Raw genomic sequence first — 16,963 nt, forward strand, 5'->3', positions numbered from 1 at the left:
ATGTTCTGTTGAGAGGTTTTTGTGTGGATGCAAAGTTAATGAAATCAGGGTCACAGTTTTCAAAATCTCTGTGGTTTGGTTTTCATTGAAGTGTATGACAGCGAATTTTGTACTTTATTTAAAGCAAAGTGCATGCCCTCTATATTCCTGCTTAAATATCTATGGCTATTGAATTCATGAGGAATCACCAAACCTGGGTTTCTTCCTGTCTCTCCAGTCCCCTGTCCTGCCACACCTCTGCATTGTGACCTTTTAGTCACCCAGGGTAGCTTTACCTCTTGGAACATGTTAAGCTCTCTCTCTGGACTCAGAGGAATTACATTTGATATTCCCTCTGTCTGGAACTTCTTCCTACCCCCTTCCCTCAGATCTTCGTTTGTTATTGTTTCTAATGATATATTTCATGTATCAATGTCTCATTAGACTGTATTACTCTTGTGAGGTCAGTAGGGACAAGAATTGTGACTAGAAGCTCACCATTATATATATAAAAGCTGGTTTAGCTGGTAATTCCTAGTTACCGAGTGAATTTTATGGCACTCTCAGGAAAGAGAGGGATCAACTTTACTGCCATCCATCCATCAATCCATCCATCCATCCATCCATCCATCTGTTCATTCATTTGATAAGTATTTATTACGTAACTGCTAAGTGTTGGGTGTTGCAATAATGTTAGATATTGAGGTTATAAAAATGAATAAGATCCATTCCCAGTTTTCATAAACTCTAAAGTTGCCTGGTAACAACAAACACATAAACAAATAAGTCACCTTTTAAAAACTCCTTACAGTGGGAAATTTCAGATGTATACCAAGTGGGGAGCATATGTTAAAGAGCTGCCATGTTCCATCACTGCTGATCTTGTTCCATCTATATCTGCACTCACCACCCCTCCCAGGCCCAGGATTTTAAAGCAAGTCCTGGATATCGTGTGCAGCCATTTGTGAGATGCGGAACGTAGGTGCCACGCAAAGAGTATTTTTCAGTTGTTACCTGTCAGTTCTTAAAAATGTGGAGTTTTGGCAATAGCACCAAGAAACGGTTGCTTCAACCTTAGCTGTATAAAAGCAGAGGGTTACCAGCGTCATGCCTGTTGTCAGTCAGTTTTGATTGAGTTGTCTAGACTCCTGCGTCTCACTTACCAGTTGTGCCGGGGAGCTGTGTGAGGAAATCAGCCAGAGTCAAGCTCAGTCTCATACCACAGGCGGTCACACCGCGAGGCTCTCTAGTCAAGCTGTGGCAGATTATAATTTTTCTAAAACACAAAAACTCAAATATTGTACATCATTTAACCACAGTACTAGAAATTTCAGATTGTTCTGAGATCAATATTTTCATTTCTAAAATTCTGGTCATATCACATTCAGATCTTGTTGGTCAAATGCTTGAAAATGTTCACATCCTCACGTTTGTGTGCCAAAAAGGCGGCCAGAGAAAACTCAGTGTGATTCATGCTCATCAAGATCTGTGAATGTGGTCTATAATTGTGACTTCATTCCCACCCAATTAGCTGTGCTGCTTTTCAAATCTGTGATTCTATTAAGCTCAGGGCAGATTAAAAATGGAAAATGAGTTCAGTCTAAAACTGCCATCTGCTAAATCCAAATGTCCATTTTGAGTCTGAATCTAGGCTTGTACTTTCTAAAAACCAATGATCAATGTTCCCATTCTTTTCTCCGCATTTTCAAGTTCTTAGGGTTTTTGTGTAATACTCTTTTGAGCCACTGATAGCCAGCAGATTGGATTTTTCAGAGCCTTTCGTTCCAAAGAGATCTAATATTAAGCACACAGCTTAGTAAATCCCTTCAACAAGTTCTCATGACTTAACCGTATGACTGCATTAAAATAAACTAATGGCCACACTTTGCTCTTCTGTGCAGTAGAAATAAACATTCATGTTTTTTGATTTTATATTGGATACTTAATACCTAGCACAACACTCGGAATATAGTAGATGTTTAGTAAATATTATTTGAATTAATGAAATATCCTGTGAACTGTTGATGATTGAAGGGCATAAACACAGGCGAATGTTAACAGCTTTCCTCAGTTTCTTCATCATACGTGACAATCACTGTGCTGTGCAGAGGTGCTAGCATATACTCTGCATGAGGGATGTGGAGTAGGCCTTCTTCTTCATCTCTTTTATTAGAGTTGCTCCTCTGCCTGGCCAGGAAACTGAGTTTGTTCATATTTAGACTAAACTTTTCAGATTTCTTCCCAGTAGGTAGTTGGGGATGACTAGTTCATGCATAAGATTTTGGTAATAACATTTTTGCTACCTGTCTCAAGCCTGCCGAATCCTAGGGTCAAGCAGGCTGCACTGGGCCTGTTGGAAGTAGAGGAGAGGGAAAGTGTTTCTGCCGCGACTTTAACTCCGTCCTACCACAGATGACATTTCCCCAAGGGAGCAGGGAGTGTAAGAAGAGAAAAATGCAGGGGACCTTGGGGAATCATTGCATGTAAGGGTGTGCTGAGGAGGAGGGGTGGATGGTGACAGGGAAACTCACAGGCAGTGGGGTTCTAAAACAGAGACAGTGTGGGCCCCCATGGCTGTTGCCTAGGAAGCGAACTCCATCAGTGCCTTTCTTGCTTTCTTTTTTTTTTTTTTGAGACAGAGTCTTGCTCTGCTGCCCAGGCTGGAGTGCAGTGGCGCAATAATCTTGGCTCACTGCAGCCTCTACCTCCTGGGCTCAAGTGATTCTCTCGCCTCAGCTTCCTGAGTAGCTGGGATTACAGGCATGTACCACCACGCCCAGCTAAGTTTTGTAATTTTTTTAGTAGAGATGAGGTTTCACCATTTTGGTTGGCCAGGCTGGTCTCAAACTCCTGACCTCAAGTGATCCACCCACCTCAGCCTCCCCAAAGTGCTGGAATTACAGGTGTGAGCCACTGTGCCCAGCCTCTTCTGTGCTCTTCTGATATGCTATGTGATATCCTTTAAACAAATGCAAGTCTCAAATGTTTAAATTTATCCAAAGACTCTGTGGGGGATTGTACTGCGTTCACCCTTTCTGGTATGGTCCTGGGTTAGTGACCTTTACAAAAGACACCTTGTGTGAGATTTGGGAGCTGGAAGTGAATCAGCAGCATATTTTTTTGACTCCGAAGGTTGGTGTAGGATGCCAAGCACTGTGGCAGCTTCCACATGGTGTCACTGATCTGCTGGCTTACCTTGCTGGCATGAGACAGCATCTGAACCCACAACAGCTCCAGAGCCCGCCAGATCTCCGCCTTCTGTGTCCTCGGCCATGTGTGCAGGTCCCTTGTGAAGAGTGTGACGGTCTCGCTCTGTCACCCAGGTTGGAGTGCGATGGTGCCATCTCGGCTCACTGCAACCTCCGCCTCCTGGGTTCAAGTGATTCTCCAGCCTCAGCCTCCCGAGTAGCTGGGATTACAGGCACCCACCACCACGCCTGGCTAATTTTTGTATTTTTAGTAGAGACAGGGTTTCTCCATGTTGGTCAGTCTGGTCTCGAATTCCCAACCTCAGGTGATCCACCCGCCTTGGCCTCCCAAAGTGCTGGGATTACAGGCATGAGCCACCGTGCCCGGCCCCCCAATTTTTTTTCCTGCTATTTTTTTCCTTAGACATTTGGAGACCTAGAAGCAGGTGCTGAGAGAGCTCTGAGGAGGAGGGTTTGTCAATCCTGCCTTCTGGGAGGCCATTTATTCTCCAGGAGGGGATCTGTGGTAACCGGGATCCACCTGTGCGCAATAGCATCACCATGAACATATATGCCAAAGCCAGGATTTGACATGGGTGCTGGCAGGTTTTGGGTGTTTTTGGAGACAGGGGATGGAAGGTATGAAATAAGCCTCACTCCAGCCATCTGCCCTATGGGTGTGCCCCTGGGGGCTTCGCTTGCCATTTGCATGACCTAATACGTCCCTCTGGCATATGTTGTTACACGTTAAAACTTTTTCCTGAGACAAAGTATACTTCCAGCTCAACCCATCTGTAGAAACACTGGGAATGATACCTCAGAAAAGTATTTGACAACAGTTATTACAGTCAGTGAATGTCTCCAGAACGACGACGACGTGGCAGGAAGTGATGACAGAGCTGGTGAGAACAGTAACATCACAGGGATTCAATGAGGCCGAACAAGAAAACCAGAATTAAAGACATTTTTATGGTTGTAGCAATTTCATCTGAAAGGTTGCTAAAAGTGTTTATCACCTTAAAAATCTTTAAACAAGCTAATTAAGAGTGAAAACACCTTGGGAAGTCATTCAAAAAATCAGTTAGGTTTCATTGTACCATACTGATTTCTTTTTTTAATGGATTTAGCTTAGAGGGGATGTATATATCTCCATCCATCCCTCTTCAAACAAGGAGCAATGTAAATATAACAGAATTTATGTTATATAAAATATATATGTACTTATTATTAAGGACGGAAAAGGTAAAGAAACAATAAAGGAGTCAGCAGTCTGTCTTCCTCTCAACTTTGGGGAGTTAGAGCAACACACATGAGTTTTCCCTTGGGGAAAACTTTATAGATACATAAAATAGGAGGATCACACATTCGTTTGCATACAATCTGCATGCAACAGATCACATTGTATCTCCTGATGTTTTCAGATGCTTTTTTTTCTTTTTATTTTTTTCCTCTCCCGAATCTGTCAACTTATTCTAAACTGGAAGTGACATCTGGGGAAAGAAGAGCAGAAATAACAAAAGTAATGATACAAATGCCTTTTGTTTTCGTAGTAGTTTTAGGTTTTCCATTTTCCAGAGACAGAAGTGAATTGGGATAAATCTCAGAAATACTGTGAAACCGATTGTTGAGGGAACAGTGCTCTGTGTCTTTTCTCCTTAATTGCAACAGCAGTCCACCCAATCTGAACTGCTCGGTACAATGCCCCTTATCTCTGTATTTTTATGTTGGTTGTATGAAAGACGGGTGTTTGGGACAAAGATGCTCTGTGGCTTTGGGGGAAGATTATACAAGTTTGTTGTCCGTTGAGCTGACACGGGTGATGACTCCACAGATTTAATTTAAATCTGCAGCAAGTGAAATGGATTGTCATATATATGGACAGATGCTGTGACCAGGTTCTATGAGAAGAAAAGGAAAGAGAACTTGAATCTGCATGTATCTCTTTTCCTGTTTTCAAAGACAGGGGTGGGAAAATTCTTATAAAAAGATCGCGTGACTCAAAATTTCACAATTTTCTCAAAAAATTATTTTGAGGAAATAAAGTTTTCCCATGTTCCTAAACTTGAACTAATATTGCTTAAGTTTAATGCCAGAGAACCAAAGAGGGAAAATAAGAAAGAAGTGAAACAGATGAGGCAAGCAATAAACTCCAGACCAGAAACTTTTGAACACCTTAAAAGAAAAGGTTTAAAAAAGAATCCGTTTCAGTGTTTTAATCATGATATTTATTATAATAAATGCAGAGATGATTTTAAGTCTTATTATAGTTACAGGTTTATTTTGCAACATCAGTGCTTGACATTAGTATGGTGGGGTTGAGTCAGACGTAGATTTTGTGTTTCCGTAAAGATGGCAGCATGCGATCCTATGGAAACCTCATCTACATTATTTAAATTTCCTGCAGACTCATGTTGCAAGTATTTTTAGTAAAATTAAATATTTTTATGGAGTAGGTCTGTAGCTATCTCAAGGAACAAGCTGAATAAAAATAATGCAAACACTGTCAGTCCTGAAAGAGCATGGCTTTTTAAAAACTGCTTTATTGAGGTATGCTTGATAAGTGAAAAGCTGTGCATTTTGAATGTATACAATTCGATGAGTTTGGGAATAAGTATATGCCACTACCATCAACATCATAAACATATCCATCATTCCCAGAGTTTCCTCCCACCCCCATATAACATAGAAATGATGATTATTCTTATTATTTCATTTTTTAAAGCCTGAATTTTGAGTGGGTAAAGAAAATCATCAGGTGGTTGGTTTCATTGATTGGAATGTAAAAGATTCTTTTTGTGGGATGGCAGACAAGACCCACTCTTAAAAACACACATATACATTCTTCTATTCTGTTGCCTTTCTTGGCATTTAAATCATCAGGACTGATGAAAGTGGTAATTATGGGGACTTACTGCACATCTGGAAAGTAATTTGGGAAGATGTAAAAGCAGCTGTGCCACCCTTTTCTAATTATTATCTGGAGTGAGGAGTGGCTATTATGGCATGTTGTAGGGTGTGAAATGCTGGCTTTCTTTGGCCTGAGTTGAGTTGAACAGCTGCTCTTTTCCTCAGGAGCAACAAATATATTTTTCAGGTCCCCAAGTTATTGGGGGAGTTTTGAGTGATTGGGAATGGGATAGAGAATTTCACTCGCAGGAAAAACAGAACTGAAGTGAAGAGTTGGCTTGTTGTTGGTTTTATGATATTGTGAAATACATATTTGGTCTTAATCTTGTTTTCTGGCAAACTCCTAAAACCCTTGGAACCTCCAAAGTGATAAGTGTATTTTTTTGTATGTTAATGAGTTGACTGATGGCTGGCCACTCTAGGTAGCTTCAGAATGGAAGCTGGTCACAGGAAAGACCCGGGCTGGATTAGAGGGTTGGGACATTTAGCCCCACCTCCCAACCTCTGGGGAGGGGAGAGGGGCTGAAGGTTGAGCTGATAGTCAATGGCCTTTGATTTAATCAATCATGCCTGCATAATGAAGCTTCCATAAAAACCCCAAAAGACTGGGTTCTGGGAGCTTCTGGATAGCTGAACACATAGAAATTTGTGTAGGGTGGAGCGTCTGGAAAGGGCAGGGAAGCTCCGACACCCTTCCTCAATACTCTGCCCTGTGCATCTCTTCATCTGGTATTCATTGGTATCCTTTGTGAATTCTTTCAAAATAAGTCAGTAAATGTAAGTATAGTGTTTCCCCAAGTTTTCCGAGCCACTCTAGCAAATTAATTGAGCCCCAAAAGGGGGTCGTGGGAACCCTAATTTGTAGCAGGTAAAACAACCTGGAGCTTGCTTCTGGCATCAGAAGTGAAGAGCATTCTTGTGGGACTGAGCCTTCAGCCTGTGGGTTATGAGGCTGTCTCCAGTTCGGTAGTGTCGGATTTGAACTGGAAAACACCCAGCTAGTGTCCACTGCAGAACTTGCTGCTTCTTTGGAGTGTGGAGGGAGGGGAACCACCTCCCCTGCCCAACCATGTCTGGTGTCAGAAGTGATCTCTGTTGTGAGGCTGTAGAAGACATTGAGTTTGGTTTTTCTACATCATCAGAATATTCTTAGGATATATGAGAGAGAAGAGAAAAAGGGGAAGAAAGTAGTTTGGACAAAGCTATATTAATAATTACATAAATAATATATAAATAGTTTTTTTCCCAGTGGTCTTGGTTAGTCCAAGACGACGGTTGGTTGTGATAAGTTGGACAGTTCACAAACGTGAAAGCTGGTTGTTTTAGAGAGAAACCAGTATTCCATGTTGGAATACCTCAGTGTGGACCTCTGTGTGTAAGAGACAGAGAGAGTGATGGATTTCTATTCCAGACCAGAAAGCCACAGGGTAGTGTGTAAGCTGTAACCCCCTTAACAAGTACACTTGGCTGTTGGGAGACATGGACTTTCTATTTGGTCAAAGTGGCAGGTGTGTTTTGTTTCCTGGCTGGATGAAGGCAGAAGTTTCTGGATGAGGACAGCATCACGTTCCTGAGACCAAGACAACTCCAAAGAGCCCAGGATCTTCCAGGGTCCCCGGTTGTGATAGGGATCAGGTCTATAACTCATTAAAATGGGCTTTCAGGTTAAGTTGCTCCCCTTTGCCCTCAAACTCACACACAAAGGGGAGCTCCTTTGTCTTTGTCAGTATAGGCTGGGGAAAGGAGCTAAGAAACTAGGAGAGGCTTCAGGGTGAACAGGGATGGTGAGCACTTTGTTTCTTTGAAGTATCAGCAAACAAACATCCCTAGGTAAATCAAGGAGGATGCCCTGGTGCTGAAGATAGCCCAGCTCCCTCCGTCCTGGGAACTACCTGGGTGCTTGCTTGCTTTCTCTCACTCTTTCTTGCTTTCTCCCTCTCTTTCTTTCTTGCTTTCTCCCTCTCTTTCTTTCTTGCTTTCTCCCTCTGTCTCTCTCTCTCTCTCCTTCCTTTCTTTCTTTTCTTTTTTTTTTTTTTGAGGTGTAATTTTGCTCTCGTTGCCCAGGCTAGAGTGCAGTGGTGCAATCTCGGCTCACTGCAGCCTCCGCCTTCTGGTTTCAAGCAATTCTCCTGCCTCAGGCTCCAAAGTAGCTGGGACTACAGGCACCCACCAGCATGCCCAGCTAATTTTTTTGTATTTTTAGTAGAGACGGGGTTTCACCATGTTGGTCAGGCTGGTCTCGAACTGCTGACCTCATGATCCACCTGCCTCCCAAAGTGCTGGGATTACAGGCGTGAGCCACCGCACCCGGCCCTCCTTTCTTTTCTTTTCCTTTTTTCTTCTCTTCTCTTCTCTTCCCTTTTCTTCTCTTTTCTCTTCTCTTCTCTTCTCTTCCCTTCCCTTCCCTTCTCTCTTCTCTCTCTTTCTTTCTTTTTCTTTTCTTTCTTTCTTTCTTTCTTTCTTTCTTTCTTTCTTTCTTTCTTTCTTTCTTTCCTTCTTTCTTTCTTTCCTTCTTTTGGCATCCTTAGTAAATTATTTCTTTTCTTTCCATTCTTTCTTTTCTTTTCTTTCTTTCTTTGACGGAGTTTCACTCTGCTGCCCTGGCCAGGTTGGAGAGCAATAGTGCGATCTCTGCTTACTGCAACCTTTGCCTCCCAGGCTCAGGTGATTCTCCTGCTTCAGCCTCCTGAGTAGCTGGGATTACAGGCGCCCACTAACGCGCCCTGCTAATTTTTTTTTTTTTTTTTTTGAGACAGGGTTTCACTCTTGTTGCCCAGGCCGGAGTGCAATGGCACAATCTTGGCTCACCGCAACCTCTGACTCCCGGGTTCAAGTGATTCTCCTGCCTCAGCCTCCTGAGTAGCTGGGATTACAGGCATGCACCACCACGCCCAGCTAATTTTGTATTTTTAGTAGAGACGGGGTTTCTCCATGTTGGTGAGGCTGGTCTCGAACTCCTGACCGCAGGTGATCCGCCCACCTCAGCCTCCCAAAGTGCTGGGATTACAGGCGTGAGCCACTGCGCCTGGCTCCGTTTTTAGTAGGGGCAGGGTTTCACCATGTTGGCCAGGCTGGTTTTGAACTCCTGACCTCAAATGATCTGCCTGCCTTGGCCTTCCAGAGTGTTGGCATTACAGGCGTGAGCCAGACACCTGGCCCCAGGTGCTCGAATAGCTGAGGCAGCTGTGGCATCGAGCCCTTGCTTCCCAGGGGCTGGCGCTTTGCTGTCCTAGTCACAGCTGTCAGGAGCTGGTGGTCAGAACCCATGTCCCCATGGGAGCTGCTTTTTTGCCCTCCTTCTCTCTTAAAGTCTCCTCCAGGAGTTCCCTCAGTTCTCTTGGGGGTGTGTGTTGATGGGGTTACCGGGGATGCGTGGGAGAAGGCCTGCTTAGTGCCTCTAGGAGGAAGTGCTTGTTGCTCTCTGGGTCCTCTCAGGCCCCTACTGCATGGAGGATGTGGGGACCGCAGGTGAAGGAGACTGAAAGGCTGGTACATTTGGGGTTTATATTGTAGGATGGGTGATGGGGCATGGAAGGATCTCAGTGGGGGAGACTCCGTCAGATCTTTTAGCAAGGTCATTTGGGTGGCAGGTTGGGCAAGGTTGGGCCATTGGGAGGCTGTAGATGGAATTGGTCGATTTGTGACCCTGGGGCATGTGTGGTTGAGTTGCGATCTGTCGGAGGATCCTCAGGATCCTAATATCAGTTTATCATGCCGTATTTCAGGAACCCCACCTTAAGATATTCTGTCCTGGCTCCCTCTTCTTCCAAGACAGATTCTGGGTTTTTGTTTTGTGTTTGAGATGGAGTCTCACTCTGTCACCCAGGCTGAAGTACAGTGGTGCGATCTCAGCCCACTGCAACCACCGCCTCCTGATTTCAGGCGATTCTTGTGCTTTGGCCTCCCGAGTAGTTGGGATTATAGGCTTGCGCCACCACGCCCAGCTAATTTTTGTGTTTTTAGTAGAGATGGGGTTTCACCATGTTGGCCAGGCTGGTCTCAAACTCCTGACCTCGGGTGATCCACCCACCCCCCCCGCCCTGCCTTGGCCTCCCAAAGTGCTGGGATTACAGGCGTGAGCCCCTGCGCCCGGCCCAGGTTCTGTTTTCAGGCAGTTTCCTTTCCTGGAGGCAGCACAGCAGAGGCCAGGAGGCTGAGGGCCACGGTGCATGTCCTCAGAGGGGCAGCAACAGATTCTGTCTTGACCTTTGTTATTTTTCTACTGGACACTTGACAGTAGACGACATTTTGAAGAGGAGGGGGTCTCCCACCTTGCCTGCTGTGTCAGTCCAGGCTGTGGGCTCAGACAGACAAGACTGATTGTAGTGAAGGAGTGACTTTTGTCCAGACACATTCAAAGATCTTACTGGCCTTAGAAGGGTCCTTCTTGTCTCCACACTGTGCTAGGAACTTTGAGGCAATCAGCTCAAATGCAGAACATGTTATTGGTGGGGAAGCAAGGAGCTTTTCTGAAGCGTCATTTTTTTCCCGTTTCTGTTTCTCCTCTCCCTTGGTTCTGTAAAATCAGTGAATGCAGATGTAGGGTAGAGATGATCCTTGCTCTGCCCCAGGCCTGCTGACCAGGGTGTAGGTCTTTAGCAGAGAAACTTTGGGAGAAATCCAACTCCCAAGCCCTGCTTGCATCTAAGCCTGCTTCGCAGTGTTAGGCGTGTGTTGCTATGGGCAGTGCACCAACATTAAATAACTGAAGGGGTTGGCGAGCAGTCTGTAAAATGGAAAATGTGTGTGTGGCTTTAGGTGGTCTAAAAGTTGTATTTTCCTTGGTTGTCTTGGTAAAGTCATTTATTTATACCAAAGAGCAGAATGTTGGGAGGTTAAAAAAAAAAAAAAAAGAGCTGGAGGAGAGGAGAGGTCTTTCTGAATGAATTGATAGAAGAAATGGCATCACTTACAAATGTACAAGGTAATTCTGTCATCCTCCCTGTATGTATTCAGGTATGTTTTTAGGAATCCATTGCTCTAAAGGAAGACTATAGTGTGGAACATAATCTTGCAGTGAGTATTACACTGCGAGAAATTTTTAGCATTTACTACATGCCGGGTGGACTACATGAGCCGGCTAAAGTCTAAGCGCTTCACACGTGTTACTCCAGTAGTCCTCACTGAAGTAGGTGTTCTGATTATTCAGTGTTCCTCAGAGGTTAAGAGACGTGCCTAAGGCCACTTAACCAGTACCAGGCGCTATGGAGCTGGGTGGAAACTCAGAATGAGCTCTAGAGCAATTACGTGGCACTTGCCTTGGGGAAGAAACAACTGACATGTTTATTTATTTATGCAGGTGAATTTGTAACATGTACTCTTGCACCTGGACTTGGAATGCCTAGTGAATAATGAGTCTAATGAATAATATGAATATTAATGACCATAATAATGAATATTAATGAACACTAATGACTAAATGAATAAAAAGATTTTCCACTTTTCTGAGGGTCTCCTGAGAGGTACAGTGAGATTTGTCCCAGATGCAATTCTCTGTCGGTTCCTGAATTCTCAGGCTCCCGTCAGAATCCCTGGGAGGGGTCCTGACATCTCTTTTATGAGCTTCCCAGGAGGTGGTGGTGCAGTCCAGGGGCCACACTGGGCATTAGGAGCCTCTTCCTCACACAGTGCCTTTGCTGAAGGTGCTTCCCTGGTGTTTCCTCTCTTAGCCCTGCTAGGCAGGCAGAGAGATGGGGATTGAAGACTTTGGTGTTGGCACCAGACCGTCCGAGGTTGGAGAGCTGGCCTCTGTGCTTCTTAGTCCTGGGATTTGTGGGCAGTCGCTCAACTTCTTTGAGCTCCTGTTTACCCATCAATATAAGTGGGAAAAAACAGGCCCCTGTCAGAGGGCTGTCCTGAGGGTTAGGAGATCCTGCATGTAAAACAACCTGGTACTTGATGTTTCCCACTTAAATACCAGCCTTTATTACTATTAACTCTGCATAGAGGGAGGTCCGATGGCTGTGGGCTTTTCCAGGGTGGACTGACCTGACCGCCTTTGTTTGTCCACCCCTTCAGGATGGTTCACTTGGAAACATCGATGACCTGGCGCAGCAGTATGCAGATTATTACAACACCTGTTTCTCCGACGTGTGCGAGAGGATGGAGGAGCTGCGGAAACGGCGGGTTTCCCAGGACCTGGAAGTGGTGAGTGGGGGTCCTGGGAATATGCTTCTGTGAGCAGAGCTGCTCCAATTTGGGCTTTTCCTTGGTCTTTATCCCAGTGCTAGCTCTTCCTGGGGTATCAATCTGTAGGCTGCTGCACTAGTGTGGGGTAGAATGTTCAGGTCCCTAAAAGACTGGCCCAGTTCTGCCGCAGATATCAAACTGAGTGAGTGTTGGCTGGAGCAATAGGATCGAACCTTTGCACTCATTAAAAGAACAGATTTGGCTGGGCGCTGTGGCTCACGCCTGTAATCCCAGCACTTTGGGAGGCCCAGGCGGGCGGATCACGAGGTCAGGAGATCAAGACCATCCTCGCTAACACGGTGAAACCCCGTCTCTACTAAAAATAGAAAAAAAATTAGCCGGGCGTGGTGATGGGTGCCTGTAGTCCCAGCTACTCGGGAGGCTGAGGCAGGAGAATGGCGTGAACCCGGGTGGCAGAGCTTGCAGTGAGCCAAGATCACGCCACTGCACTCCAGCCTGGGCGACAGAGGAAGACTCCGTCTCAAAAAAAAAAAAAAATAGATTTTTATTTTTATTTTTTTACTTAAGGGAAAAGTATATTTTTACTATTCACCAGTGTATACTACATTTTTTATTGACTCTAAGCCCAAAGGGTGTCTAGGCTAATTTTTTTTCCAGCTTTCGTTCCTTTTTTCTTTTCTTCTTTTGGAAAGCAACATAAAATTTTAAGGAACAATAAATCACCTGTAGTCTCTCACCTAGCAATAATCACATTGGTGTTTTAGCAGGTATCCTTCTAGTGTTTTTATGGGCATTTAAAAATCAGCAAAACTAGTCCACCACTAAAGACACTCTTGTTTTTTTTTTTGAGACGGAGTTTCGCTCTTGTCCCCCAGGCTGGAGTGCAGTGGCGTGATCTGGGCTCACCACAACTTCCACCTCCCAGGTTCAAGTGATTCTCCTCCCTCAGCCTCCCGAGTGGCTGGGATTACAAGCATGCACCACCACACCCGGCTAATTTTGTATTTTTAGTAGAGACGGGGTTTCTCCATGTTGGTCAGGCCAATCTCGAACTCCCGACTTCAGGTGACCACCCGCGTTGGCCTCCCAAAGTGTTGGGATTACAGGCGTGAGCCACCACGTCCGGCCTAAAGACACTTTTATAAAAAAAAAAAAAAAAAAAAAAAATCAGTGATACAATGCTGTATCTATATGTTTAAAAAAAACTTCTTCCTTTATTACTTAACATTTTATTGCAGCTCATATTCCTTGTCCTTGAGACTTGTCATCACCATCTTTCATGGTTATATTCTCCTCTCACTCAGGTGCATTGAAATAAGTTTGGCTGTTTGTGAAAACCTTTATGTGTATAATCAGAGACGCATTTGGACTTGTATGTGATAAACAGTAACTAAATAGCATAGGTGCTATATATATAATTTATATGTATACTAGTAGTTCAAAATTGTATATTTGCTATAAAATATCATAAAAGCGTCTGCATTTCTCAGTTTAAATATCTTACTATTGGATTCACTTCAGTTCCGTGCCTTTCAAATAGTTTTGTTTCATTATGCCAACCTCAGGACCTCTTCAAGAAGTGGGGTTGAGGCAGAGGAAAATGTTCAACCCTCTGTCTCCTCATCCAGACCTGTTCCTTTTGAGCCATCTCATATAGTGGGGGCTGCATGGATATGTTTTAAGTAACAGAGTTCCTCTGCCTTTAAAAAAATGTTTGAAAACTAAGCCGGGAGCGGTGGCTCATGCCTGTAATCCCAGCACTTTGGGAGACCGAGGCTGGCAGATCACTTGAGGTCGGGAGTTTGAGACCAGCCTGACCAACACGGAGAAACCCCGTCTCTACTAAAAAAATATAAAATTAGCCGGGCGTGGTGGCGCATGCCTCTAATCCCAACTACTCGGGAGGCTGAGGCAGGAGAATCACTTGAAACTGGGAGGCAGAGGTTGTGGTGAGCCGAGATCGTGCCATTGCACTCCAGCCTGGGCAACAAGAGTGAAACTCTGTCTCAAAAAAAAAAAAAAAAAGTTTGAAAACTGCTGATTCAATTGAATCCTTATTTATCCTCCTCCCACCTCCTGTTTATCTACTTAGGGTGAGCACACACAAAAAAATAATAATTAAGTAACTAATTTAGAACTAATTAGGAACAGATAATTCTTTCGTTAATAATTATTTTTATGTTACATACAAGGGTTCTGTGACTCCTCTCATACAAGGGACTCAGCAAGTGGTTGGGTACCACTGCCCTATATTGTGTAAGTGAACATAATCTGTTTCCACAGTAAGACTATGGTGTTCTTGTGTACTATTATTTCTTTTCTTAACCAAGTAAAGATTCCTTGGATCAGGAGTAACATTATATCATGACTGCCAAATATTAATTGATTCTCTTTCTTTTATGTTCACCAATTTAGTAGTTGCAGGGATGGGAGTTAGTTTAAAGTTGACTGAGGCTGAGAAGTGTCATCCAGGGGCTGACAGCCATCACCACGGGGGCCTGACGCCTTGGCCCAGGTGGGCGGCAGCGTTGTCAAGGGCTTCTTTCTTTTAACTTTGTTCCTTGACATGTGTGAATGCTGGGGTTATTTCCTCCTTTTGAAGAAAGTAACTTTATGTGTCAAAAGACTCTCACACTCTTAAAATTCATTAGGCTCTCCCGTTGGAGCATAGTTAATGAAAAAATACTCTCATTTTGGCAAGATTACCACAGGACAGCTTAAATATTGCAAAATGCCCTGAATTCTTGAATGTTTCAATTTTTTTTTTTTTTTTTTTTTTTTGAGATGGAGTTTCCCTCCTGTTGCCCAGGCTGGAGTGCAGTGGTGTGATCTCGGCTCACCGCAACCTCCACCTCCTGGGTTCAAGTGATTCTCCTGCCTCAGCCTCCCGAGTAGCTGGGATTACAGGTGCCCACCACCATGCCCGGCTAATTTTGTATTTTTTTTTTTTTTTTTTTAGCAGAGACAGGGTTTCTCCGTGTTGGTCAGGCTGGTCTCAAACTCCTGACCTCAGGTGATCTGCCCGCCTCGGCCTCCCAAAGTGCTGGGATTACAGGCGTAAGCCACCACGCCTGGCCAGAATGTTGCAATTCTTGCCTCAAATGATAGTCTGGTAGGACTCTGTGGCCTCCTCAGACATTTTACTGTGCTTGAGGAAATGATTGCTGTGAACTGGCAGAAGACAGACCACTGACACAACACTAAACTGCTCTTCTGAGGATTCTAGCTGGTTAGGAGTTGGGGTTACCATCATCATCCCATGGTGTTTGGGAACTTTGGAAGGCAGCTTCTAGGTAGGAGAGAAAGTCTGCCCATCGGTGGGATTTAGATTATTATTTAGATTTATTATTTAGATTTAAAAACCTCCTTCTCATTCAAACAGATGGGGCTAATTTGGCGTGCTCTGTTCCAAAACCGCAGAAGACAGTCTGGGGGGAGAAAACACCACATGAGCTTAATTAGTTCCCATCAAAGGTGCAAGAATTTGGTGGTGAGTAAAATTGATGGGAGCTGATTCAAGCCAGGCTGGAAGTGTGACTGTTCATTCTTTAAATTGTAGTTAGCAAGCAAGACCCCAAATTGGCATATTCAGATTCTCTTTTTTTTTTTTGAGACAGAGTTTTGCTCTTGTTGCCCAGGCTGGAGTGCAATGTCATGGTCTTGGCTCACTGCAACCTCTGCCTCCTGGGTTTAAGTAGTTCTCTTCCCTCATCCTCCCAAGTAGCTGGGATTACAGTTGCCCGCTACCACGCCTGGCTAATTTTTGTATTTTTAGTAGAGATAGGGTTTTACCATGTTGGCTAGGGTGGCCTCGAACTCCCGACCTCAGATGATCCACCTGGCTTGGCCTCCCAAAGTGCTCGGATTACAGGCGTGAGTCACTGCGCTCAGCCTTCAGATTCTCTTTCTATGAAATTCCAGACAAGTTGCAGTGGAAAAGGGAAATTCTAAAACTGGCAAGGATCGGGTTTAGGTGCTGGATGTTTCCTGTGTCACTCACATGGCTCCAAAGTCTAGATGTCCATGTTAGATGTGTTTTGAAGCTAGTCATCATTTAGGCTATGACACAACACTGTTAACCTACTGAAAGTTCCCTCTCACAGTGCTTAACAGTTTTGATTCCTGATGGGAACTCATTTCCTTGAAAAGCTGTGACTTCCAGTCTGTCATGTTCCCTTTTATTGCATCAGAATTTTACATATATTTCTAATCTTTCAATTCTGCCTTCAGACAAGTAAACAATATGCCTTCCCTGCTGGCTGCTTGGTTGGCACAACTTCAGGTCTGAGGACCTGCAGCTTAATAATTTTTTTCTTTCTTTCCCTCTTTCTCTATCTCTCTCTCTTTCTTTCTTTCTTTTTTGAGATGGAGATTCGCTTTTGTTGCCCAGGCTGGTGTGCATTGGCGCAATCTCAGCTCACCGCAATTTCTGCCTCCTGGGTTCAAGCGATTCTCTTGCATTAGCCTCCCGAGTAGCTAGGATTACAGGTGTGTGCCACCACTCCCGGCTAATTTTTTGTATTTAGTAGAGTCGGGGTTTCACCATGTTGGTCAGGCTGGTCTCAAACTCCTGATCTCAGGTGATCTACCTGCCTCGGCCTCCCAAAGAGCTGGGATTATAGGCATGAGCCACTGTGACTGGCCAGTTTCTTTCTATGTTTGTCAGCAGCCCTGTCAAAGCTGAGTGCGAGACGGCTTTGAGATGAAATAACCTGTTAAAAGCAGAAGAGGAAATATGC

The 16,963-nt window shown here is 44.3% G+C and overlaps 1 protein-coding gene across 5 annotated transcripts in view; it reads left to right on the top strand.

Moving 5' to 3' along the window:
- SASH1 (SAM and SH3 domain containing 1) overlaps nt 1-16,963 on the top strand; it is a 287,004-nt gene that overhangs the window by 112,762 nt on the left and 157,279 nt on the right. For 4 of the 5 annotated variants that reach the window (XM_063605015.1, XM_063605014.1, XM_024929063.4 and 1 more), the window contains exon 2: nt 12,093-12,221. In XM_063605015.1, the coding sequence (XP_063461085.1) occupies nt 12,093-12,221 (129 nt within the window). Of the gene's footprint in view, nt 1-12,092; nt 12,222-16,963 lie in introns of those variants that run through there. The other variant, XM_034963055.3, reaches the window with a different exon arrangement.

Source organism: Pan paniscus, chromosome 5, assembly GCF_029289425.2.
Source record: "Pan paniscus chromosome 5, NHGRI_mPanPan1-v2.0_pri, whole genome shotgun sequence".
Lineage (NCBI taxonomy): Eukaryota > Metazoa > Chordata > Mammalia > Primates > Hominidae > Pan > Pan paniscus.